This window comes from Lepidochelys kempii, chromosome 1, assembly GCF_965140265.1.
Source record: "Lepidochelys kempii isolate rLepKem1 chromosome 1, rLepKem1.hap2, whole genome shotgun sequence".
NCBI classification, from domain to species: Eukaryota; Metazoa; Chordata; order Testudines; family Cheloniidae; genus Lepidochelys; species Lepidochelys kempii.
The window spans coordinates 23,900,733-23,928,011 of record NC_133256.1 but is presented as its reverse complement, the minus strand read 5'-3'; the positions used below and the strand labels follow the sequence as shown (position 1 = coordinate 23,928,011).

Sequence of the window (27,279 nt, the reverse complement as noted above, 5' to 3'; positions counted from 1 at the left end):
CTCTGTATAAAGCTTATACAGGGTAAACGCATAAATTTATCCACCCTCTATAACACTGATAGAGAGATATGCACAGCTGTTTGCTCCCCACGTATTAATCACTTACTCTGGGTTTATTAAACAAAAGTGATTTTATTAAGTATAAAAAGTAGGATTTAAGTGGTTTCAAGAAATAACAGAACAAAGTAAGTCACAAAGCAAAATAAAACAAAACACGCAAGTCTAAGTCTAATAAATTAAGAAACTGATTACAGGTAATATATCACCCTTAGAGATGTTCCAGTACACTTCTTTCACAGACTAGATTCCCTCCTAGTCTAGGCCCAATCCTTTCCCCTGGTACAGCCTTTGTTAGAGCCAGCAGACATCTCAGGTGGTAAGTAGGGGTTTTCTCATGATTGGCAGCCTCTTTTGTCCTGCTCTCCCCACCCCCTTTTATAGCTGTGGCACAAGGAGGGAATCTTTTGTCTGTGCTTGTCCCCACCCCCCGCCTCATCAATGGAAAAGTACAAGGATTAAGATGGATTCCAGTATCATGTAACATGGTCATGTCACCTTAAGACCCCTAGTCTCCATTCTTTCTGGGTTGGCCCACACGTACACAGGAAGGCGTGCAGGTAAATAAACCATTTACAACCAATTGTCCTAGTCAATGGGAGCCATCAAGATTCCAAACCACCATGAATGGTCCAGACTTTGCATAATTACAAAAGGACTTCAGAGTTATACTTCATATTTCTAGTTTCAGATAAAAGAATGATACAGGCATACAAATAAGAGGAATATATTCAGTAGGTTATAACCTTTGTTTTGATACCTTACAAGAGACCTTTTGCATAAAGCATATTCCAGTTACATCATATTCACACTCAAGCATATTTCCATAAAACATATGGAGTGCAACATCACACCTCCCTCTTATGAAGGGGAAAAGACCTGTTTACTCTCACAGACAACACAGCGGCAATGTTCTATCTCAGCAAACAAGGTGGCACCTGCTCATTTCTGCTCTGCCAAGAATCAGTTCACCTAGGGGATTTTTGCATTGCCAACTCTATCGCTCTCAAAGCTTCTTACCCTCCTGGAGTGCAGAACAAGCTGGCAGATCACCTAAGAAAGTTATTTACGAGTCAACCATGAGGGGTCCCTTCATCTGAATGTAGCCAGTCCATTTTCTAGTCCTGGGGACTCCCCAGGTAGCTCTGTTTGCAGTGAGATAGGGAACAAAACTGCTGGCATTTTGTGTTGTATGTGGTTCCAGTCTGTTCCCTAATGGATGCTTTCCTGATACAGGAAGTTGCTCTCCCAGGGTACGCTTCCCCAATTTGACTCCTTCACTACTAAAAATCAGACTGGATCACGCCTGTGTCATTCTAACTGTCCTAGTATGGCTGAGACAGCACTGTCCCTTTTGGTGAAAGAGCTGATAACTGCTTCCATTGGACGGACATCTAATTTCTCAAGACCATGGTTGCCTGCTCTGTATAAACCTGCAAGCAATCCATCTAATGACATGGATGCTCCATAGTTAGATCCTGTGGAGGAATCGTGTTCAAAAGAGGTTCAAGATCTGCTGCTGAATAGTAGAAAGCTATCTACTAGATCTTCTTACCTTTCTAAGTGGAAGTGTTTCTCTATTTGATCTGTCTGGAGTTTGAAAAATGCAATGGCAAATCTAGCATATTTTGGACTATCTTTTGTACCTAAAACAGCAAGATTTGGCAGTTAGTTCCATCAAGGTCACCTAGCAGTTATCTTGGCCTTCCACCCTCAGGTGGATAACTGCTCTGTCTTTTCTAATAGAATGTCAATAAGATTTTTGAAAGGTTTGGAAAAATTGTATCCTTAGGTATAAGATCCTAAATTTGGTATTGTCAAAGCATACGAGTCCTGCTTTTGAGACTTTTGCTCTTTACTGTACATTTCAATGAAGGTAGCATTTTTGATGGTCATCACTTGTGCTAGTAGGTTAGATGAGCTGCAGGCCATGATGTCTGGCCCTTTTAATGCTGCTTTCTTTAAAGACAAAGTTTACCTGCATTCTCACCTGAAATTTTGTCTCAAAAGTGGTGGTTAGATTCAATATCAACCAAGCAGTTTACCTACCTTCATTCTTTCCCAAACCACGCTTGAATAAAAATGAGGAAAGGCTACACTCTGGATGTCAAGAGAATGTTGGCGTTCTACCACAACAGGTCCAACCAGTTCCTTCCTAGCTCTTTGTAGCAATCACAGAAAGGATGAAGGGGCTCCCAGTTTCTGCTCAGTGGATATCATCTTGGATAGCCTCATGTATTCACCTGTGCTACAATTTGGCTAATGTTATCCTGCCACGCAGAGAGACCGCATATCAGCAAGATTGCAAGTGGCTTCTTCAGCCTTCCTGGCTAAGGCTCCTATCCTAGACACTTGTAAGGTGGCAGCTTGGTCTTCGGTGCACCCGTGCTTCCATTATGCCATCACTTGGCAAGCTAGAGATTATGCCAGATTTGGGCAAGTTGTCCATCAGTTTTTGTTTAGATAGGCTCTGATCCCACCACCTGTTTGCATGGTTTGTGAGTCACCAAGAGTGGAATGCACGTGTGTAATCACTCAAAAGAACAACAGTTGTTAACCTGTTCAGTAACTGTTGTTTGAGATGTTGCACATGTCCATTCCACGACCTGGCCTATCCCCTCTGCATCAGAGTTTTTCCAGCAAGAAGGAATTGGGGGGGGGAGATCAGGTGGGCTCCACCCTTCATGTCTGCACACAGTGGCACTTGGCAGCAGAGGATGCTTGATCTTCATCGACAGGTATCCTGAGGGAAAAATTTCCAACAGCTGTGTTTAGGGCATGCACATACCCAGAGGAGAAAGGGACATGTGCAACACATCTCAAAGAACAACAGTTACTGAACAGGTTAGTAACGGTTTTTGACTGGAAAAGTAAAGACATCCCATTAACTTATGGGTATATGAAACATTTTAAAATTAACATTTTCTACTTGGCTCCTCAGTATGTGTGACCATTCTGCATGATGATTCCCTCCACTGCATGAATGCAGAGACACCAGTGGAACCAGGAAGATGGCAGGAGACATACTTCCAGTTTGCTGGGGGGGTGTCGGGAGCTGGCCAGAAAGAGGAAGATTGCTAAATAGCCGTATGTTGCAGGTAGAAGAAGGTACCATGTCCTCCTCACAAACTACTTAACATTTATATTTGAAAAATTATTCCATGGTTAAATATCAAAATTACAGCCATTGTTGTTCAAAGCTGAATCTCAGCATAGCCGTACCTTTTACTTAATTAAAATATTTTTAGCCTAAAGTTATGTATTTTAGGACAGCTTTGGCTTTGATAAACACATTATAAATCATCAAATCTATGGTGACTTTACTGCAAATATCATTTTGGTATAAAATGTTCCATAACCTAACAGCCAAAAATATGATCTATATGGTTTTTTTCTAGAGAAACTGTAGTCATGTATTTGTTCAGAAACAAAATAAGCCTTTCTGCTTTCAAGAGTTTCCTGTGTAGAGACTTTTTTATAGCATCTAATGCTTTTTAAATAAATGGAATTGTTTTTAATCAAATGATATTGTGCTTAATGGAGAAAACATTTTAACCAAAACTCTACATGTCCTTCATTAAATTTCCTTTATGCCCACTTTTGTGACAGTAATTAACATTAAGGGCACCCACTAATGAAAACTACCTATAGTAAAAGCATTGGTTCAGAATTATTCTTTAATGATGATGGCACAAATTAAGAGGATGTCAGCACTTCCATGATGAGCTGCTGGCTTCAAAGGGTTTATAAATTGCAAAGAAACACTCATTCCAGCGTGATATCTGCAGTATTAACCATTTAGGGAGGAGTGATATTAAAATGCTGCGCAAATAAAATAGCTATAACCATTGGCATAATTTACCCAGAGTTGTGGTGGATTCTGCGTCACTGACCATTTTAAAATCAAGATTGAATGGCTTTCTAACAGCTATGCTGTAGGAATTATTTTGGGGAAGTTCTGTGGCCTGTGTTAAGAGGTTGGACTAGATGATCACAAGGGTCCCTTCTGGCCTTGGAATCTATGGATCTATTTCCAAACTTTAAGTGGCAAGAATTTTCAAACATAATTACAGAAAGATACAATGGAGTCTGAGATAATGTGCCAATGTTCAAGGTTAATACAGTAGAATGTAACTGCTCCAGAAGGGAATAGTCTTAAGTTAAAAACAAAAAGAAACAAAAAAAACCCCTTCAATTGTGTATTGTCATGTTTATAAAACTAAAACTCTTCCCTATCTTGCTTTGTGTATCTGTATAGCACTGCTACACTTAGATGCATTGCACATGCATCTTTTAATGTATGACATAGGAGCACTGAAGTGGGGATGGAAAGGAGTCTGACATCCCACTCAAAGCAAGGAAATCCTGTCCAAACGTAAGCCTGCTCCATTGTGCTTAGGTATAAGGTATTACAAATATCTCCAGACAGTGTAAAAAAAAAACGAAACAAACAAAAACAAAACAAAACCGGCCTACCTTAAATTTAGACACCGTGAATGAGTGACCACATAATTGATGTCCTTTCCTTTGTTATCATTTCCTCCTCTTTTAGTCTTGTTATATTTTAGATTGTCTTTTTTTATAATATTAAGACTCACTCTCTTCCTCTCCTCACAGTGAAAAGCATAGTAGTAAACCAAGTTAATTAGAGTGGGTTTTAATATCAAGAATGAATGGGACAAATTCATAAGTGTTGTAATCCACTGAAGTCAATGGAATTACACCAGAATCAATTTGCTCTATTATTGTTTCTCCCAAAGCCACTCAAAATCATTGACTGACGTCCATACATCACTGCATTAAAAATATGCCAGTTTTGACTGTCTCCAGCTCTCAGATGACACATAGGCTTCAACGTCAGACTTTTTTCTTTGGGGCACTAGTAGATGGTAGCAATTCTTTCCTACCCTGACAATCTGCTGCCTACGGATTAAGGAAAGGGGAGTACTATCAGTATCCACAGTTCAAGGGCTGTGGCTCAGGTTTCACTCTAAAAATATGGCCTAGTTTAGAAATGATGAAAATGGTTGCATAAATAACACAGCAGTATGCCACTGTAACTGGGTGTGACTTTACATGCCTATAGGGCAGAAAGAGCCGGTGCAAGCAAGAAAAGCATTTCTCAGTAGGATATCAGATAAAAAAAAAAAAAAAAAGGGAGCTGACAGCCTCCTGTGAGCTGCTTTTCCAACTACTCTCTCTCTTTCTGAGTTGTGTTTATTTAGAAGTATATAACTCCTCTCTGAAACACCTCACAATAGATTTAGAAATAATCAGCCAAACCTTGCAAGAGAAATAATGGACTATCTAATAATGAATTAGCTTCCTTCATTAAAGTGTCCAGAAAACCTATAGTTTTCAACCCTCACCAAGGAAATAGATGAGCCTTAGAGCGTGGCCTGATGGTCAATGAATTCAGTCTCTCACCGCTCACAGGAAACATTTTAATGTAGAGAATACATCCTGGGAAAAATCCCCTGCCAACAACCCCCCCCTTTTTTTTAAACCAGAGGATTAATAGGTCAGCAACCTACCTACGTGGATCAGCCCTGGCAGTAGCATGTACAGACACAGGCTGTGTGGTACGTAGGTACAGAACCATTTAGGGCATGTAAGTTTCGCCTGCTTAAAGGGACTTACTGATGTAACTCACATTGCCTTGTACCTGGCTTCGAGCCTGATCTCTTACTAGATTTACTGCTGTGTTGTTCCTTTACTTTGATGGAGCTACTTTTTATTCTCACCTGTGAGAGCTGGGAATGGTTTCAGGGCTAAGATGCAGCGGACTAAATTAATCACTGGTGAAATTCCTCGAGGCTTCTGTGAAGTTGATCCAAGAATAAATTATTGCCCAATGGCTGTATGTCTTACTACTTACTAGCTGTTGCTCTGTGGGAGACAGAAGTCACTTTGATAAGGCTGAAAAGATGCAAAAGTACCAGCGCCAAAGAGTTCAATAATGAAATGCTCCTACAAAAGCATCTCACAAAACTGGGTGACTGGGCAACAAAATGGCAGATTAAATTCAATGTTGATAAATGAAAAGTAATGCACATTGGAAAACAATCCCAACTATACCTATAAAATGATGGAGTCTAAATTACCACTCAAGAAAGAGATCTTGGAGTTTTTGTGGACAGTTCTCTGAAAACATCCATTCAGTGTGCAATGGCAGTCAAAAAAGTGAACAGAATCTTGGGAATCATTAAGAAAGGGTTAGATAAGAGAAAATATCATATTGCCTCTATATAAATCCATGGTACACCCACAGCTTGAATACTGTGTGCAGATGTGGTCGCCCCATCTCAAACAAGATATATTGGAATTGGAAAAGGTTCAGAAAAGGTTAACAAAAATGATTAGTGGTATGGAACGGCTGCTATATGAGGAGAGATTAATAAGACTGGGACTTTTCAGGTTGGAAAAGAGATGACTGAGGAGGGATATGATTGAGGTCTATAAAATCATGACTGGTGTGGAGAAGTAAATAAGGAAGTGTTATTTACTCCTCCTCATAACACAAGAACTAGGGGTCACCAAATGAAATTAATAAGCAGCAGGTTTAAAACAAACAAAAGGAAGTGTTTTTTCACACAATGCACAGTCAACCTGTGGAACTCCTTGACAGAGGATGTTGTGAAGGCCAAGACTATAACAAGGTTAAAAAAAAAACTAAAGTTCATGGATAGGTCCATCAATGGCTATTAGCCAGGATGGGCAGGGATGGTGTTCCTACCCTCTGTTTGCCAGCAGCTGGGAATGGGCAATAGGAGATGGATCACTTGATGATTACCTGTTCTGTTTATTCCCTCTGGGGCACCTGGCATTGGCCACTGTTGGAAGACAAGATACTGGGCTAGATGGACCTTAGATCTGACCCAGTATGGCTGTTCTTATGTTCGTAACTGCATTAAACCCTTGTTTGAACACATTCATTCAAGATAGCTCAGTCTCTAACGTGCTTCAAGCTATGGTCTCTCTTGTAAGGCTGAGAATACAGATGGTAATTAAAAGTTAGTTTTGATAGAATTTTTTCTTATGTTGACACCTGTCCTCTAGGATCTGGACAAAAGCCACTAAAATAGCCACTCAATGGTTGATCGCTGTCAACCTGGGTTGGATTTGAACCTGCCTTTTAGCATCTCCACCCACCCCGTTCATAGTAAGGCTTTTTTCCTCCTGGTTTCCAGTGAAAATGAATTAAAACCTGACTGGCCATTTTAAATGACAGAGCTAAACTATTTGGCAGTGTTTCCCTGAAGTTATTTTTCTGAGTTACATCTAGCAAACCAAACATCAAGTTTCATCCAAATTTAATTTTGTCAAACTGCTTTATTGTCCCATGCTAGGCTTTAAATGCTGAGGACTGGATGCTGTTCAGCTACATGACCCACAGATTGCTTCAGACAGGTTGAATAAATGAATCAAAACATGGGCACTGTGTAAATGGAGTTGTGGAGGGCAGTGTAAGTGATATTTAATATTATCCATTTATATGGACAGCCTGAAAGACCTCATAACCCTTATATGCAGCCAGAGCCACAGAAATGCAGCCACTTCTGGAACTGAAGGTAGCAGTAAGCTGCCGTATTGCACACCCAGGGGAAGAGAGGGAATGTTGGCCAAGCCACTGAGGAAAATCCCCACTCTTACAACATTTTCTTCTTTTTATATCTGGCGTATGGTTTCTGAAAAGCGTTTCAGTTTCCTTTTTGTGTGGTCATTTTACTTTCTTCCTTCATCCCTGTAATTTAAAATAACTGTAAGTTTCACATTAAAATTTTTACTGGTAACATTAGAAGACAAAAATTGTGTGTCACTTAGTCCTGTAGAAGTTGAAGGAGAAATGCTGAGCATTCCATCCCTTCTGCTCAGAACAGTAATTAATAGCATTCTGGGAAAACATTTTCCATCTCTGTCATCAGACATCAGGTAGTGGGTGAGAGCATGGTATAAAATAGCTTTCCCAATTAAAGAGGGCATGAAGAATAACAGCTGATGAGAGGAAAGTGATAGCTTGTTACACAGGGAGCAGATAGCTCATCACAGGAGGGATGGTGATTCTCTACTGGCCCTTTTTCCTCTTAAAAATACCTGGGTAGTGATATTGCGTAAGTCTGGGATTTTCAAAAGGAAAATTTCAAAAAGGGATTTGGATGCCTAACTCCCCCCATCCCCTTTGTAAATCTCAGCCTGAGGGTTTTCAAAACTTCTGCATAGAAATAGATTATTTTTAGTACTTCATTTGATTAATAAAAATGGCATAAAAAGCATCTGGACCTACATTGTCAACTGTTCACTGATTATAGGTGTGCAGCATGGGACACCTAGAGCTGGAGTTTTCAGAGGAGGAGGAGAACACCTAATAACATTGAAGTAAGTTGGGATTGTGGGTGCTCACCATCTTTTATAATCACACCCACAATCAAAGACTATGGGTAGGGAGATAAAGCCTGATAATTCAGGGTATAAATCAATCTCTATGAGGGGATGACTGTGAGTTTCTTGTACCTTTCTCAGAAGCATGTGGTGCTGACCACTGTCAGAGACATGATACTGGACTAGATGAACCATGGGTCTGATCCAGTACTGCAATTCCTATGCCCTAAATCATTGTCCACACTGGGGAAAATTAGGTCATAGGCATGGCCATAGTGGATCAGACCCAATGCACAAGCTGCCTCAGTGATGGAAGCTCTCGTGTGGACAGAGTTCAGGCATTCTTACCATGTTGTTTAATCCTGCTCAGAACACCATTAAGACATGGTGTTAAACCCCTGAGTCCTATCTGCATTATGGCTTCCACGTGTTACCACTAACAAAGCTGCACCAGTAGCAGGGTCTAGTTTCTCTAGTGCAGATGTAGCTTAGGAGATTGATTTTCAGAAGTGCCAGGAACCCAAAAACTGAGGTCCCCAAAATTAGTGGATCCTTTGGAAAATGTAAGCGTTCTAACTGACATTTTTGAAAAAAAAAAGGCCAAGTAATTTTTTTTTTACTAGAGTTTTGTTTTGTTTTTTTTAAACACAGCAGTTATGCCAGTCTCAGAGAACTAACACTGGTTCCTTAACCATCAGTCCCATAATGCCAACAGCTCTCACTGACTCCCATGGGACTTCTGTATGGAAAACGCTGGTTATATTGCAACCCTAGTAAATACTATGCACAAAGTGGAAATGGCATCACTCGAGTACATTCACTGCCGTTTTTAAGAGTTAGCCATGTGTTCAAGCCTGCTGGTGCCTTGTTCCTATGCTACATCCTTCAGCGTCCCTGCTGCAGCCTGCACAGTGAAGGCTGCAATGGAGATCTGCCTCTTTACTTCTTCCCAGGCTTTGCGCTGATCTGCTTTGTTTTCAATATCAAACATGGCATCGTAGATCCCTGGGAATGACTCTCCAGCGTACTTGTTGTGGCTGCTCGGAGCAAAAATAATGTGTCTGTGGGGAAAGAGAAAAAAGCCTTAGACAGGAGGGAGGGATACAAGGGAGAAAAGGGGAGCTACTGAGACACAGCTGGGGGGGAATCCCTGAGAGAAAGAGCAAAAATTGTGCTGGAACTAGAGCTGTTTAAAAAAAAAGTTAATTTTCAGTAAATTTAATATCATTTGAAGTTTCAGTGAATTTTTATTTCATTTTTTGGCCAAAATGAAAAACTTTTGGCTCCTCCCTTTCATGGGAAAATGAAAAATGTTTGCCCAAAGTTGAATTTTTCTGCATAGATGAAAGAGCAGTACACTTTGAATGATGCAAAAACCTGAGCTGTCCAAAAACTGTCACTATGTGGAAAAAAAAATTTGAGCAGCTCGAGCTGAAACCCTTGCAAGCACGGGAAAGGATTTAGTAGTGGGAGGGTGAACAGTTGCTTCCTGGAAGGCTGTTGCATCTGAGGAGGCCTGAACACTATTTAGCTTATAAAGAGCTAAAGATTGTCTTTGGATTTCTGTGTGCCCTGGGATTGGAGGACTTTTGACTTGGCCAGAGGGCCACATCACTGGCACCCCTTCTCTCAGATAACTGGGCACTTCAATGAAACGGAGGCATTGGGGCAAAATGAGGTAGAGCCATATGCTTGACACCAAAGAGGGAAACTGCTCTATCACCAAAGCCTTATAACTATAAATCTTACAACATACTCTCCTTGTAAGACAGAATAGCATTACTACGCTCAAGTGAAAATCCTCCTCGGAGATAAGCAAACCTTACTAGCTGACAAGAAGGATGGTCCAGTGGTTAGTACAGGAGTTGGGAAGACCTAGGTTCAATCCCTGCTTCACCATGAGTCCTGTGTGACCTTGGACAAGTCACTTAGTCTCTTTGTGTCTCAGTTTCCCAGCTGTAAAAACTGGGCAATAACTGCCCTTCCCTACTTCACAGGATAAATGTGTTAAATGTGAGGATAAATGTGTTAAAGATTGTGAAATGCTTTGAAATCTAAGAGCAAAATTCAGAGACATTTAATACTACTAAAAATACAGTCCTATGCCCAACAGGAGAAGCTCAATAAAGGATGTAGATCACAACCTCGGCGTCTTTCCTTCTCCCAAATCTGCTCCACCATCAGGAGGGATGGAATCAGCAGGGGGAAGTCCTCACACTGCTGTAACCAGCACAGTTATTTTCATCTTATCTTTTTAGCACTGTCCTAGTTACTGTTCCGTGTAACCAAGCACTCTCACTGCCACAGCGAAGGTGCAGGAGGTGTTCACAAGAGGATCTCTGTTTTAGGAAGCTGTTCACAATATGAAAAAGTTCAAGAGCCATTAGGGTGAGCAGATGTCCCAATTTTATAGGGACAGTCACGATATTTGGTGCTTTTGCTTATATAGACATCCTGTCCCAATTTTTCACATTTGCTGTCTGGTCACCCTAAGAGCCATAGGGCTATGCCTTGCAATCAGTGCTTTTTAGTAGTCTGCATAACCTGTTGCCTTACCTGTAAAATTTCCTGCCTGGTAAACCAAGAGGATCGATAAAAGCTCTTTCCACAAACATCAGCTGATCATTCATGATTCGCACAGCAATTGGACTGTGGGGGACGAAGATAGAAGCATTTCACACAACAACAATGCATGAAAATGTATGAACTACATGGTTTTCTAATAGAGCTGGTTGGGAATTTTTCAACATTGTCTTTTAGTCAGAAAAGCTGATTAGGTGAAACCAAAACTGCTCCTGGGAACATACTGGCTTTGATGAAACTTTCACGAAGAATGGTTTCTCAGGAGAAGTTTTGGTCAAAACCAGAGCGATACCTCCAAACCCCAGAATAGGCAACAGCCTTGTGGTTAGGGCATTCGCCTGGGATGTAGGAGACCTGGAGTCAAGTTCCTGCTCCAAATTAGGCAGAGCAGTGACTTGAACCCAGTTCTTCCACAGCCCAGGTGAATGCCCTAACTACCACGCTATTGCCTTTTCACTGAAAAACTTCAGAAGTCTCCGTTTCATTCTGATACACAACAATAAAAATTTCCAAACTCTCAAAAATATTTCTGGGATAGGAAAGCCATTGCCAGCCCCGTTCTAGTTTACAAAGCATTAAACAAATATTAGCTAGTTACTCCTTCCTGTGCACCTGATTAGGCTGACAAGTATCATGACATAAATGGGGAAAGTGACACACAGGCGTTACATGTGTTGCCCAGCGCTACAGAAGACGATGGACTCTAAACTGTGATTAGAATTCAAGAGTTCCTGCTCGTCATCATGTGCTCCATTAGATCACATCGTCTTTCAAATTAGGACTGCTGATTCCAGAAGATGCTGCTTCAGACCGATTATCCTTCACACAAACTTGAAGGATAAAATCTGCATGTTAGACTGGGGGAACTTCTCATTATATAAACAACAAAAGGGGAGGCATCCTTTTCAGAACAACGGAAACCTGTGTTTTATTAAACAGTACTAGAAAGAGCCCACCAAAGAAAGAAGACACTAGCTTTTCATTGATAGCTGCTGCTTTACATGAAAAATATGTTCATTACATTATATAAGATATTCACTAAAATTATCACTAAGCTCATACAGTTCACTAGTGAGTGCGCCCAAGAAACAGAATGTGTTGAGGTTCAAATTCTGTAGTCCTCACTCAGGCAAAAGTCCTATTGATTTCAAAGTGAGTTTTCGCTGACCAAGGCCTGATTCAGGATTGCAAGACTTGGCCCACAGCAAACAAAGTTGAGGAGCCTGGAGGTGAAATTGTCAAGACTGGGCTTTTTAACTTACTTATTCACATCCACCTCTTTAAGTCTTCTGTGAAAATCGGCAGCAGCTTCAGTGAAATTCGTCACAGCAGAAAAAAGGGGACCTAGAAATAGAAAGTCCTTGTTTACTTCAGCATCACACATAGAGTCTTGAACAATAAACAGTTCACTTATTGAGGAAAACCACGTATTTATTTTATTTAGTGACTTGACAAGGAATCCTTGGCTTCCCCATTTCTTCTGGGTCTGACTTTTAAAGGGCTGCAGTGCCCCCTCGTAATATGCAAAACCTATTTTAACCATGGCCGCAGTGCAGAGGAAGAATGTCTAATAAAACTTCTACAAAGCGGCATTAAAATAATATTTCATTGAAATAGGCTGAGAATGATTCTTGGGGAACCTCTGGCAAAGAGAAAGTTCTGAGATTGGGGTGGATGGGGAGGAGGAAAACCCTGGATCTGCAATTTTAAGTTTACTGTAGACTTTACATGAAGAAGCTTGAGATGTAGCAACATTTCCAGCACTTCTGCCTGCCTGTGCAAGGACTGCACCGTTTTCACCTGAGGAGATTTCCACCCCGCCCTCTGCTTGTTTTATGTGAGCTCTTTCCCCAGCCATACCAAGACAGACTTGGAGTAGCAAGATCCCATCGGGGAGGAATCCTCCTGGCCAAGGCAAGGATGATGGTAGAGCCATTCTACCGCTGCTACTCAATACCTGGATTGTCTCCCATTATGTGGGAGCGCAGGCCCAGTGGATCATTGAAGTTGCAGAACACAGACACCCCCAAGCTCGTCCCCACTCTTTCCCTGGCAACACACTCAAGCCTTCTTAGCAGCTACTGGCAAAAGTCCCCATGGAACTGAGCTCTGTGGCATACAGGGCAGCCACGGCCCTGGGGGCAGGCCCTCCCTACACAGCCGCAGACCTGTACTGGTTTCATTGCAGCCAGGGTGGACAGGACTTCCATAATGGTGTCTATTTCATTCCTACAGCTAATTTTCCTACCTCCCTTTCCGCTGCCAAAAAAAAAAAAGAAAATTGGTTCCGGTTCATTGAGCAACAGGGGCTAACTTGCAAAAAAAGGGAAACTTTAGAACCTTGCCAAAAATACAAGTTTTATAGGCAAAAGGGAAGCTTCAGAGTATTTCAAATTTAACCATGAGTTTCAGAAAATCCTGGCTAATCTAAAGTAGCTCCCTCCCTATAAAGCCATCGCCCCTCTGATTGTTTATATCAAGAGAGTTGAATTACCCCCCCAAGGTCAAGTTTCTGTGTTTGGCTGCCTCTGTTTACTGAATCGGAGTTATGTGCAGTGGTTAGCTGGAGCCGGTTGTTAAATTTAGAAGCCCTTTTAGAACCCGTTGTTCCATGAGGGACAACCAGTTCTAAAAGGGCTTCTAAATTTAACCGGCCAAAAGTGGCGCCTTAGGCGCTGACTCCATGGGTGCTCCAGCCCTGGAGCACCCAAGAGGAAAATTTGGTGGGTGCAGAGCACCCACTGGCAGCTCCCCGCCCCACCCCCGGCCCCAGCTCACCTCTGTTCCGCCTCCACCTCCTCCCCTGAACGCGCCGCCCCGCTCTGCTTCTCCGCCCCCCCTCCCCCCAGGCTTCCCGCGAATCAGCTGTTCGCGCAGGAAGCCGGGGCAGGCTGAGAAGCAAGCGGCGGCTTCCCGCTCAGGCCCAGAGAGCGGAGGTGAGCTGGGTCGGGGGGGAGGGAGGGCGCGAGGAGGGCCGCCCACACCGCAGCAGGTAACCCTGGTGGGGGGAGGTGCGCAGGGGAACTGCTCCCCGCCCCAGCTCACCTCCGTCACCCTCGGCCTGAGCGGGAAGCCACCGCCTGCTTCTCAGCCCTCCCCGGCTTCCTGCTGAACAGCTGATTCGCGGGAAGCCAGGGGAGGGGGCAGAGAAGCAGAGCGGGGCAGCATGTTCAGGGGCGGAGGGGGAGCGGAGGTGAGGTGAGCTGGGGCCGGGCGCAGGGCGGGGAGCTCTGCTCCAGCCCCGGAGCACCCAGGGAGTCGGCACCTAAGGCACCACTTTTGATGTGATGAGTGGGGGAGCGGCTGCTCCCCCTGCTCCCCCCCAGCTACACTCCCCCGCCCCTAGGAGCCAGAGGGACCTGCCAGATGCTTCCTGGGAGCTGCCCCAGGTAAGTGCCTCCGGGACTCCCCACCTCGCCCCCTGGCAGGTGCCCCTGGCTCTTAGGGTGGTGTGGGCACCCACTACGGTGGCCCACGAGACCCTCCTGCCCAGTTCTGGGGGCAGTCAGGGGACAGAGGTGGATGGGGCAGGGGTCCTGGGGGGGGCGTCAAGGAATGCGGGGGGGTTGGATGAGGCAGGAGTTGTGGGGGGTAGGGGTGGGTAACGACCCCCTCGTGGGGTGAGGAGGGAACCCGTTGTTAAGATTTTGGCAGCTCATCACTGGTTGTGTGTATGTGCAAGGACAGTGTTTAGCCATTGTTGATATTATAGCCACAGTTTAGCAACAGCTCATGTTTCACAAGCAGAAGGAGAGGGCTGACCAGGGAAAAGGTCTCCTGAAAACATACATGTGTACTTATCACAAACAATACCAGTGTTGTTCACTCTACTTCTTTTTTTAAAATCACAATATTTACAATATTTCTGTTTCTTTAAGCTCCACTTTCTGGAATTATGTGATTATGAGAGAAATTTGTATTAAAAAACAAAAAGTTTCTAGCCCTCATTGTTGCAGAGGAAAACTTGAAAACCTGAACCCAAAAGGCAAATAAGCTCAATTTATTTATTTATTTTCAATAATGATTTTAAGCCAATCCCATGAGTTCACTGGGCCTGAGTTATGATCTTTGAATGTTTGGCATTGGCAACATCACAATGCTATGACAAAGGCTAGCAAAGTCATGTAAATGCATCATCCCAGAATACTATTGTGAGGCTGAGCCAATGCGGGTTAAGCAACACAGCATCCGATGAAGTGAGCTGTAGCTCACGAAAGCTCATGCTCAAATAAATTGGTTAGTCTCTAAGGTGCCACAAGTACTCCTTTTCTTTTTACAGTAGGCTGAGTGACTTAAAAGCAACCCTTAAGGACATATTAGAAGAGTACTGAAATGGTAAACAGGGTCATTCCTTGTAGATAGACCCTTGATGTGTAGGCTTGTACTGTTAGAGAATCAAGAATAGATACTACAGTAGAACCTCAGAGTTACCTCAAGAATGGAGGTTGTCTGTAACTCTGAACAAAATTTTATGGTTGCTCTTTCAAAAGTTTACAGCTTTGACTTAATACACCTTGAAACTTTACTATGCAGAAGAAAAATTCTGCTTTTAACAATCTTAATTTAAATTAAACAAACACCGAAGCAGTTTCTTTACCTTGTAAATCTTTTTTAAAATTTTCCCTTTATTTTTAGTAGTTTACATTTAATGCAGTACTGTACTGTATTTACTTTTTTTTTTTTTTTTGGTCTCTGCTGATGCCTGATTGCATACTTCTGGTTCCAAATGAGGTGTGTGGTTGATCAGTCAGTTCATAACTCTGGTGTTCGTTACTCTGGTGTTCATAACTTTTGCGGTTTTACTGTCATATTTGTCTGTGTTTATCTATACCTTGTTAGAAGTTTAACAACGTGATCTAATTAGCTTGTAGATGCTAAAATTTTGTTCCTGTCTCTAATGATTTCATTAATGTAGTCTATTGATTCAGAGATCAAAAGGGAATATTATCAGTTAGATGGAATTTGTAGTGTAATAATATTATTGTCCTCATTTCTCTTTGAAACTTGTAAATTCCACATAGTAAACTTCCTGTGAACTCTTTGAATGGTTAATTGACTCATGCTAATGAATGTAACTAGTTATGGGTATATGCCTAGGAAACAGAGATTAGCTTCAAAGTAACAGTATGCACTACTTATTGTTCAGCCAAGGAAGGCATGTTGTGACCACAACTGGTTTCAAGCTATAAAGCAGGGATCCGCAACCTTTGGCACCCAGCCCGTCAGGAAATCTGCTGGCGGGCCGGGACGGTTTGTTTACCTGCAACGTCTGCAGGTTTGGCCGATCACAGCTCCCACTGGCTGCAGTTTGCCGTTCCAGGCCACTGGGGATTGCGGGAAGCGGCGTGGGCCGACGAATGTGCTGGCTGCCACTTCCCGCATCCCCCATTCGCCTGGAATGTCGAACTGTGGCCAGTGGGAGCTGTGATCAGCTGACCTGTGAAGGCTGCAGGTAAACAAACCATCCCAGCCCGCCAGCGGATTTTCCTTATGGGCTTCATGCCAAAGGTTACCGATCCCTACTATAAAGAAAGTGTGGGGCCTGATCCTTGCTATCTCAGATCTGCTTAAACTTTGACAGGGAAAGTCTAAGCCTGCAAGACTGAGGTCTCCAGGTCTATGCTGAATTAACTCTGCAAATTCTCGTGGAAGAATTTGAATAAACACTGCACATGGACTGCCTTTTAAATTGACTCCAGAAGGATTTTTACAAATCAGGAGCCTCACCATCTCTGCCATGAAACTGACTTGAGAACTTTATTCATATCTGTATGTATAATGATCTTTAACTGTAGCAACTCTCTTTCTTTTCTTTTTATTAATAAATCTTAGATGTATAGTTAATAAGAACTGGCTGTAAGCATGTATTTAGGTAAGATCTGAAATATTCATTGACCTGCTGGGCAATGTGTCCAGTCTTTTGGGATTGGTAGAACTTTATATATGGTGAATAAGGTCTTAGTAACCCTTGCTATATTAGACTTAGCTGTCTGGATGGGAGCCAAAGGCTGGATTGCTTAAAGGGAACTGTATTTTGGCTTCTTGATAATGAGTAAGATATTACAGAAGCTGTTTGGTTACTGGTTTGGTGAAAATAAACCACCAGCTTTGGGGATCATCTCCCCTGTTCTTTGCAGTTTGCTCTGATTGAGCAATCTCAGCATGGCCCCTTCAGCAACCACGGTCAAAATTGTGGATGAATTTTATTGCATAATATTGTGAAAACTATCTATAAATTAGGACTGTTGGATACTTTATTATGATAGAGTAAAACAAAAGGAACAATAAATAACCTTCAGTAGATTGCTAAAGCTGATCACAAAAATTTTTTGCTGCAGGTTCATAGAAGAATCAAAGAATCACAAGAATGATTAAAGGACTGGAAAACCTGTCTCACAGTAACAGATTCAAAGAACTCCATCTGTTTAGCTTATCAAAAAGAAGGGTATGGGATGACTTGATCTATAAGCGTCAACACTGGGAACAGAAATTTGGTAGTAGAAGGCTCTTCAGTCTAGCAAACAAAAATAAAAAAGATGCAATGACTCGAAGCTAAAGCTGGACAGGTTTACACTCTAAAGAAGGCACACATTTTAAACAATGAGAGTAATTAACCACTGGAACAGGGCTGTGGTGGATTTTCCATCACTGGAAACTTGTAAATTGAGACTGGATGTTTTTCTAATAGATATGCTCCAGTTCAAACAGGAATTCATTGAGGAAAGTGCCTTTTACAACATATTTTAGAAACTTTATTTTTTATAATAAATGTTTTAGAGTAACTTTTGAAATAAAAATTTAAATAAGCAAACTGGCTCCATTTTTTATTTTTCAGCTACCTGAAGATATTTGCATATGCACTCATTCACTAGCTAAGACCCAGTTCCTGCCCCTCATCTTTGGACACCTAGGGTCTCAAAGGCATAAGACCAGTAGTGACAGACTACAAGGCCACTGGTGCTTTGTGGCCTGTGAGGAGGATTCCTTCTTCTGTAATCCTCCAGAGAACTCCTGCCCAAGCTTGTGCTTTAATATTTTTATCTAAGGTATTACCAGAGTAGCTGAGCATCATGTATTTATCCTCATGAGGTAGGAAGTACTATTTCCCCATTTTACTGATGGACAGAGAGGCCAATGCCCAGATTTTTAAAGGTATTTAGGCACCTTAGCACAGATCCTCAGAGGTATTTAGATGTCTAAATTCCATTGATTTCAGCAGAAGTTACGCACCAAAATACCTTTAAAAAATCTGACCCTAAGTGACTTGTCCAAGGTCAAACACAGCAGAGTAGGGATTTGAACCCATGTTTCAAGCTCTAGGCTAGCATCCCAACCTTTAGAGAGTCTGCCCTAAGTAAAGAATGAGGCAATATACAGTGTTATAAGAGACATTTTGACAGTAATTTTTTAAACCTTTATTATATTGAGAAACTTCTTAGGGAGATCTTAAAATCAGTTGTTTTATTCCGCTACAAGGCACACTGAAACTCAAAGTCCAGTTTCATAGATATAACAACCATATTTCTTCCCTTTGTGTACTTCTAATTGATGCACTCAGGACAAATAAACATTTAATGTCTGCATGGTCATTACTCACCAAATGATACTCCATAAGTCTCTACCTGTTCTTCATGTTTCTTGGCCAAATTATAGATTCTATTTGTGTATTTTCTTAAGTCTTCTCCATAATCTTGGCAGTTGAAAGGAATGACCTGGGAGTCTGCCAGTTCATACACCAGTCCTCCTCGTAACTGGGCAATGGTAAGCTGTTTTGTGAATGTGGGGTCATAAAATTGTTCTACTAACTCAAAGGTCTCGTAGACGGTGTGGTAAACTGGGTAATTGCTGAACTTGTCTGCTCTCTGAAAGAGAATAAACAACATCTCAGATGTTCTAACTAAGCCAGTTTGAGGGATGAAATTGGTCAGAAATGGCCAACAATAGATCACTACAACTTCCGTATCATGATAGCTCTTTTCCAGACACAGATGAATTACAGTCCTTACTGCTGTTTGTGTGAGGCTCCTATGAGGCAAAAAGCAATCCAAATTCGTGGGGTACTATGGCAGAACAAAAGTGTGTAGCAATCCTTACTTTCTGTCTATGGTAGCCTCTTTCTGGCCCCATCCTGAGCTCTAATACCCACTGACTCACTGCAATAAAAAAACAAAAACAATCTGGTAGAGTAGCACAAGTGCAAAACTGTAGTCCCATTGGATCTTGTGCAATTCAGTCACCACCTACATCTCTTCTCTCATTTCCTCCTCCTCATCTTGCACCAGACTATAATCTTTCCATTCTCTATTCTTGTCTTCTGTCCTTGTACACTCCTCTGTGTGCTTTCTTTCATCCAGCCTTCTACCGTTAGAATTACCTTCCATTTCTCATGGGCCAAGTTGCCTTCCTCCTTGAAATGCATGCTTCCTCCCCCAAAAAAACAGCCTCCAGTGTTGACCTCTTTCTAACTTTGATCTCTTTATGGACAGTGTCTCTTCCCAACTGCTCTTGAACTAACAGAATATTTCAAAACCATAGATTAGCTCCTCAGGGCAGAGAGCTAAGGCCTGATTGTCCACTCCATCCTGTGTAACCACTTACACTTGTGCTAAGTGGGTATTAAAAAAAACCCTACAGCTCTGATTTGGAAGTACTTCATGCCCATCTTACACATTTTAAAATGGCTATGGATACTGACTGGTAAAGAATCAGGCCCCGAGTCTTCTGTGTTCTGTAAAGCATCATGCAATCACATGGAGCCTGACAAATAATGATCCTAGAATCTTTAAAAGACCTTAATTAGGATTTTTAGATATATATCTTCTGCATCTCAGCTTGATTTTTCTCCTCCAAAAAGGTCCAGTTTTACTAAATGTCTTCAGCCTGGCCTATACTTAAATATTTTTACTGACTTAACTATGTCCATAAGGAGTGTGATATTTTGCTGACATAGTTATGCTACTACATACCAGTATCTGTTTGGATCATTTTGCTTTATTGAATCAGGATAAGCTATACAGATATAAACCCTTTTATGTCAGTGTAATTGTGCTTATACCTGGAGGGGAGAGCAAGAGAGAGTTGCAGCTTTCAGTATGCCCGTATGGGTAAAATGACAAAACTTTTAGACATAGCCTCAGTCTTAAGTTCCAGTTGTCCCTGACTTTGGAGGGGAGGGATAGCTCAGTGGTTTGGGCATTGGCCTGCTAAACCTAGGATTGTGAGTTCAATCCTTGAGGGGGCCATTTAGGGATCGGGGCAAATATTCGGGATTGGTCCTGCTTTGAGCAGGGGGTTAAACTAGATGACCTCCTGAGGTCCCTTCCCAACCCTGATATTCTATGATTGTAGGACCTTGACCGTTAGTGCTAATGAAACACTTGTAAACTGGTTTAAACATAAAACTGTAGTCTAAAAGAAAAATTGAACAATCCTTTACTGCAGTGGGTTACAAGTGTGGTTTTTCACTTATGAGATGATGTGTCAATAGAACGAAAGAAAATACTACATGTAAGGGGACAATGTGATATGACAGCTGCGACCAGTAGCTGACTTGATCTAACCTTCTTTATCGAGGGCCCTCTTTGTGTAAATAGAGGGCTTAGAATGTACACATCACCATCATGGGTGAATTGTCCTTCCAGAGTCTGTTTCTTCACAAATTCAAAAATTGCCTTTCTGTGCACACAGGACCTACACCAGGGGTGGCCAGCCTGAGCCTGAGAAGGAGCCAGAATTTACCAATGTACTTTGCCAAAGAGCCACAGTAATACGTCAGCAGCCCCCCCCCATCAGCTCCCGCCCCTCCCCCCTGCTCCCAGTGCCTGCCGCCCACCGACAGCCCCACCGATCAGCACCTCCCCCTCCCTCCCCACACCTCCTGATCAGCTGTTTTGTGGCATGCAGGAGGCTCTGGGGGAGACTGCAGAGGAGCGAGGGCATGGCACACTCAGGGGAGGGGGCGGGAAGGGGTGGAGTCGGGGCAGGGCCTGTGGCAAAGCCAGGGGTTGAGTAGTGAGCACCCCCTGGCACAGTGGAAAGTTGGCGCCTGCAGCTCCAGCCCCGGAGCCGGTGCCTATACAAGGAGCCGCATATTAACTTCTGAAGAGCCGCATGTGGCTCCGGAGCCACAGGTTGGCCACCCTGGACCTACACTATGAAACAGGGTTTTTTAAACAAAAAATATTGTTGAATATCCCAATTGTACAGTAACTGTTCTCAAAATAAAGCCAAACCTTGGTATCAGTTGTTTTCAGGAAATCTGGATGCCTTACCCTGTTCTTTGTATAACGGGCTCTGCCTGATGTGATTCCCAGCCGCTGAAAATAAGCTTCAAAATCACTGCCTGATCCCAGTTTGTTTATTCTACATGCAGGAAAGAAAAGGTATCAAAATGAGGCTACCGTTAGACCTAGTATGAATGATTATGCAAGGTGTTGCTAGCAGAGTTTCCAAAGCATTGTGGACAAGGCTTCTGACAAGCAAGGTCATAACGGTGTGTGTAAGGAGCCTGATGTGAGAGTGCTGTAGAATGGCACCTGGGGCATCTTGGTGATCTCAAACATTAATAATCTAGTGTTGACTGAAATCAATTGGGAGACTATATAAAGATGTGTTTATAGGTGGCAGATGACTGTATAATCAAAACCTTGCAAATAGTTTCCATTGCAGAAGAGGCTGTTGCTGGCATTAATTTCAAGTGGATAATGCCATCTGCTGGGCAGATGCGGCAACACAGAGGAAAGGAAAATGAGAACAACACACACAAGTATAAAGAAAAGGAGTACTTGTGGCACCTTAGAGACTAACCAATTTATTTGAGCATAAGCTTTCGTGAGCTACAGCTCACTTCCATTCCCAGTCTCTATTCAAGCCTAAGTTAATTGTATCCAATTTGCAAATTAATTCCAATTCAGCAGTCTCTCATTGGAGTCTGTTTTTGAAGTTTTTTTGTTGAAGGATAGTCACTTTGAGATCAGAAATCGAGTGACCAGAGAGATTGAAGTGTTCTCCGACTGGTTTTTGAATGTTATAATTCTTGACATCTGATTTGTGTCCATTTATTCTTTTACGTAGAGACTGTCCAGTTTGACCAATGTACATTGCAGAGGGGCATTGCTGGCACATGATGGGCTACATCGCATTGGTGGATGTGCAGGTGAATGAGCCTTTGATAGTGTGGCTGATGTTATTAGGCCCTGTGATGGTGTCCCCTGAGTAGATATGTGGGCACAGTTGGCAACGGGCTTTGTTGCAAGGATAGGTTCCTGAATTAGTGGTTCTGTTGTGTGGTATGTGGTTGCTGGCGAGTATTCGCCTCAGGTTGGGGGGCTGTCTGTAGGCAAGGACTGGCCTGTCTCCCAAGATCTGTGAAAGTGATGGGTCATCCTTCAGGATAGGTTGTAGATCCTTGATAATGCGTTGGAGGGGTTTTAGTTGGGGGCTGAAGGTGATGGCTAGTGGCGTTCTGTTTTTTTCTTTGTTAGGCCTGTCCTGTAATGGCCCACCTTGATTATCATACACATTGTAAGCAGAGGTTTCAGAGTAACAGCCATGTTAGTCTGTATTCGCAGAAAGAAAAGGAGTACTTGTGGCACCTTAGAGACTAACCAATTTATTTGAGCATAAGCTTTCATGAGCTATAGCTCACTTCATTGGATGTAAGGAGAGTGATCACTTTAGATAAGCTATTATCAGCAGGAGAGTGGGGTTGGGGGAGAGAAAACCTTTTGTAGTGATAAACACCCATTTTTTCATGGTTTGTGTGTATAAAAACATCTTCTGTATTTTCCACAGTATCCATCCGATGAAGTGAGCTGTAGCTCACGAAAGCTTATGCTCAAATAAATTGGTTAGTCTCTAAGGTGCCACAAGTCCTCCTTTTCTTTTTTTAAATTTCAGACTAACACGGCTGTTACTCTGAAACACACAAGTATATGGAGGAGGGGAGAAGCATGGCATTCTGGATTGGATTTGTTTATTTGTACATGTACATGCTTTTAGGAAATTAAATCTAATAAAGGCCAGCTCCTCAAATGGTTGTAGCTCCATTGAAGCCAATAAAACCATATGTATCAGCCGAGGATCTGCTCAGGAAGTCTGATCCTAGTGCTTACTTAGGTGAGAAACCTCACTGAATTCATGTGAGCAGGGGCTACAGAATTGGGGCAACAGACTTGGGAAACTTGAATCAAGTAACATTAGGGGCTAAATTCCATTTACCTTACTGACATAATTAGTCCCATCTTGTGAGTAAGGATTTAGCCTTGGCAGGCAGGAGCATGTAAACAACTGTATAGTTTCCACGGGGATGTTTTAATTTAGATAGCAACATTTACTGTAGATCACCTTGCATATTTAAAGGCATTTAAGTACACATTTGTATATATATAGTAGGTCATGGCCTTTTATAGTCAACTGCATCAAAAAAGAAAGAACAACCCTCCTTCTTAACTACTGTGGTAGTTTCTTTTAACAAAACATTTGTTTATCCTAACAAGAATACAGCACTAGATTGTTTTCCGAAGTGTTATTAACAGGACATTTAAACTTTTGTTTACCAATTGGCATAGGTACCGCCAATGTGGGTTTGTAAAAACATTTCCTAAAGTCATCGATACTGCTAGCTACTCACCTGCTACTAGGCACTTTTGTATGATCACTATCAATGGCAACGATGCTTTTAAAAACAACACAGAGTGATGCATTTGAAACACTGACTTGAGGGAAGGGGAAAAAAACACACACAGTTTCATAAACTTGCCTGGGATGACTTTTACTTTCTGTTGAGGGGTCCTTTTCAAGCCAACTCTCATAGAGAGACTTGCCTTCGTAACCCTCATCAGGGCTTGCAATCTGGGGAGGCAAAGCACATGCTCGTAATGGAAGTGTTTCCGCTTCCAGTTGAACTTTATCAGAAGAAGATGCATACTGTTAATCTGCATTATTCTTGATCTCAAATGTTAACAAATATGTGGCTTTACGCATGTCATTTACAATCTATGGGTCCCGATCCTGAGCTGCGTACATCCCGCACTTGGAACAACTTGAAGGAGCAGGGCTTCCTGGCACCAGCCATATGCTGGGGCTGGCCAGAGCACAGTCTAGTCACTGGTGTAAATTAGAGCAGTGCTGAGGGTTGCTCTGACTTATGCCCATTGGACTATGGCCTTTAGGGATGCTCTGAGTGGCAGCCTGGGATGCCCCAACCACACTCCTTTCCCCTTGGGAATGCCCTCTCTGCTAGGAGCGGGGAGACAACAGCCCTAGCCCACTCAAGGTTCTCCCTAGCCAGGGACGATATTCTCCCCACACAGGTTGAGCCTGCATTACAGGTGCTTTGTGGTACTGGAGGAGTGAAAAGCAGATGCACTGGAAGGCAGGATCTGGACCATAATAATAATAATTTATATAAGGGAAGTGCCTTGAAGTCTTGACTGAGATCAGGGCTCCATTGTGCATAGTAAGAGATAGTCCCTACCTCAGAGTATCTGGAATCTAAATAGACAAGACTGGCAAAGTCTGCGTTATTATCCCCATTATACAGAGGGGGAACTGAGAGATTTTATTCAATGACTTGCCCAAGGTCAAACAGGGTATGCATGGCAGAGCTGCGACTTGAACCCAGGTCCCCAACCATCAGACTGTCCTTCAAGAGGGAGGACTGAAGATAATCTTGTCCATTTCAATACCTTTCCAAAACCAAAGAGATTTGACAAGCAAAGCTTGCAAAAGCAGCCTGAACTCATTTCCCTGGAAAGCTGGAGATTTCACAAACACAAGAACTACAAAGCTGGGAGTGAACTGTTTCAGAATATTGGAGGGGGTCACTTTCTACACTGAATAGCTATAGCTATAAAGATATACACTCCAAACTGAAAATCTTTAGGGTTCTGACCTCTGAGATTATGTCTGAAGCTAGCAGAAAAACAAGCTTGTGAAATAACTGCCTGGCTGCTATCACTACCCAAGCACTTTGGTCAGGTTTGGGGGCTAAACTCAAAATGAGAACTCAGCAGGAGCAAGCTGAACTCTACAGTGAAGTGCTCCGTGCTCCAGTACAGACTTTATCCTGACATTATCGGCCAAACCATTACCAGGTAACGTAAAAACCATTTTTTCGTCTTTTCCATAGCACAGGAATAGCTTAATATAACCTAATGTTTGCAGTGGCTTAAATCCAATCCTAGGCACTCTCATACCTTCAGGGTTGATCTTACATAGTGCAGATGCCGAGTTTGGCAGATATAAACACAGGATAAAAAGTGACGAACAGGACAAGGGAACCCAATCCTGTATTAATGCAAGTGTTGCCAGTGGCTATTAAATTATTCCTGCCTTGCAGTAGGGCCAAAGAGAGAGGAGTAGCTAAGGATCTCAGTTCCATGCTGAGGATCATGCTTAAGCCCATCCCTCCTCAGAAATCTCTACCTCATGCACCACACTCCTCCTTATAACTTGCTCTCTTGGGTGTAAGGGAGATGGGATAAAGGGGCCTTAAGACTGATTTCAGCCCAGCGTAAAGGATTATGCCGAGTGCATCACCTTGCTTTTACCCATAGCCTCCACTCACAGCTGCACTAAAGTGCAACAACCTACCATACCCTGCTGTGCTTGGGGCTGGGGGGGAAGGATGGAGGGAAATTCAACCCTACACAGAGGGCCAGCACCAGACATAGGTTCCACTTCAACCCTTGTTTTGAAGGATTAGTGGAGACTGCAGAGGTGCAAAGGTTTTGTGCTGTCCCCCTGCATAGGATAGTATTTCAATCCAGGCAAGGACTTGTTGAATCAGGGCCTTGTGGTACATTTTCTTGCTTCGCAATTATTTCCTCAAAGCAATGACATTTTAATTAGCATTTCAACACTAATGAACCTAGTCCTATGCATCCCAATGGTCTATACTTTTGTGGAAAGCTTTCATTGAGTCAATTTTCCAATCACTACTGAAGTTGCTCCTTTATAGCTCAAAGGGAGCTACATGCACTATTATCGAAAGGACAGAAGATCTCTTAGTCTCTCATTGAAATAAATGAGGTCACTATTTGAGATAAATTAAGATAACAAAAATAAAAGATTGGTATTTAAAAAAGGTATAAATTGAGCAGCTTTTTGCAATCTTTAATTTCTAAGGATAACTAGGAGGTAGGTTGTCTGTGCTTGTTCTCTGAATTTCATAGAATCATAAAAATGTAGGGCTGGAAGGGACCTCAAGAAATCAGCAAATCCAGCCCCCTGAGCTGATGCAGGGCCAAGTAAACCTAGCCCATCCCCAACGGGTCTTTGTCCAACCTGTTCATAAAAACCTCCAATGAACAGCATTCCATATTCTCCCTTGGAAGCCTATTCCAAAGTTTAATTAACCTGATAGATCGAAAGTCATTCCTACTATGTAACCTAAATCTCCCTTGCTGAAGATTAAGCCCATTACTTCTTGTCCTACTTTCACTGGACATGGAGGACAACTGAAGAACATATCTCAAGACTGTTATCAGATCTCCCCACTCATTCTTCTTTTCTCAAGACTAGGCATACTCAGTATTTTTAATCTTTTCTGACAGGTCAGCCTTTCTAAATCTCATCACTTTTGTGCTCTCCTCTGGACTGTCTCCAATTTGTCCACATCTTCCCTAAAGTGTGACACAAGGACTGCAGAGCCTGCCCAAAAGTGGGCCCCTCCCTGCTCCTCCTCTTCCTCCCAAGCCCCACCCTCAACCAAGCCAGAAGCTAGAGCAGGCTGGGAGCTGTGGACCCAGGGCAGGAGGGTCTGTGGATCCCCACAACTGCCTGCGCGCCATGCACGACTGTTACCTGGACCCGGCTCTGTCTGGGGGACCACAGCCTGGCCATGGTAAGAGCCACAATGGCAGCTGTGGGAAGCCACGCCATGGATCCTCCACTTGCCCGGGGTGAGGAGGTCAAGAGCAGCCCCCGGCCCCTGTCCATATTCATCCCCCTCCCCCTGCCCAGGGCAGAAAGGTCTACGGCGCAGCTCCCCACCTCTACCCATGAGGCTCTTACCATGTCCAGGCTGCTGTGGGGATCCATGGATCCTCCTGCCCTGGGGTTGGAGGGTGAAAGGGAGGGCAGGGACATGGGCTGGTGGCTGCTCTCAACCCTCCCACCCCAGTCTGGTGGAGGGTCCATGGCGTAGCGCCCCACCACTGTCCGGGCTCCATGGCTGGGCTCCAGCTGCCGGCCTGACTGGGAGGGGCAAGGCACATGCTGAAAAGTGGGAAGGCCGTGGCCCCTGGTCGCCCCTAT

The 27,279-nt window shown here is 43.0% G+C and overlaps 1 protein-coding gene across 3 annotated transcripts in view; it reads right to left on the bottom strand.

Annotated features, from left to right (window-relative positions):
* Positions 1-597: 597 nt before the first annotated feature.
* LOC140908873 (N-acetylated-alpha-linked acidic dipeptidase 2-like) overlaps positions 598-27,279 on the bottom strand; it is a 55,325-nt gene continuing 28,643 nt past the window's right edge. For 2 of the 3 annotated variants that reach the window (XM_073336848.1, XM_073336839.1), the window contains 6 exons: positions 23,780-23,871; positions 21,291-21,381; positions 18,617-18,881; positions 12,282-12,363; positions 10,993-11,085; positions 598-9,497 (listed from right to left, as the gene is read on the bottom strand). In XM_073336848.1, coding sequence (XP_073192949.1) covers positions 9,308-9,497; positions 10,993-11,085; positions 12,282-12,363; positions 18,617-18,881; positions 21,291-21,381; positions 23,780-23,871 — 813 coding nt within the window. In that variant the 3' untranslated portion in view covers positions 598-9,307. Of the gene's footprint in view, positions 9,498-10,992; positions 11,086-12,281; positions 12,364-18,616; positions 18,882-20,579; positions 20,736-21,290; positions 21,382-23,779; positions 23,872-27,279 lie in introns of all 3 variants that reach the window. The other variant, XM_073336829.1, reaches the window with a different exon arrangement.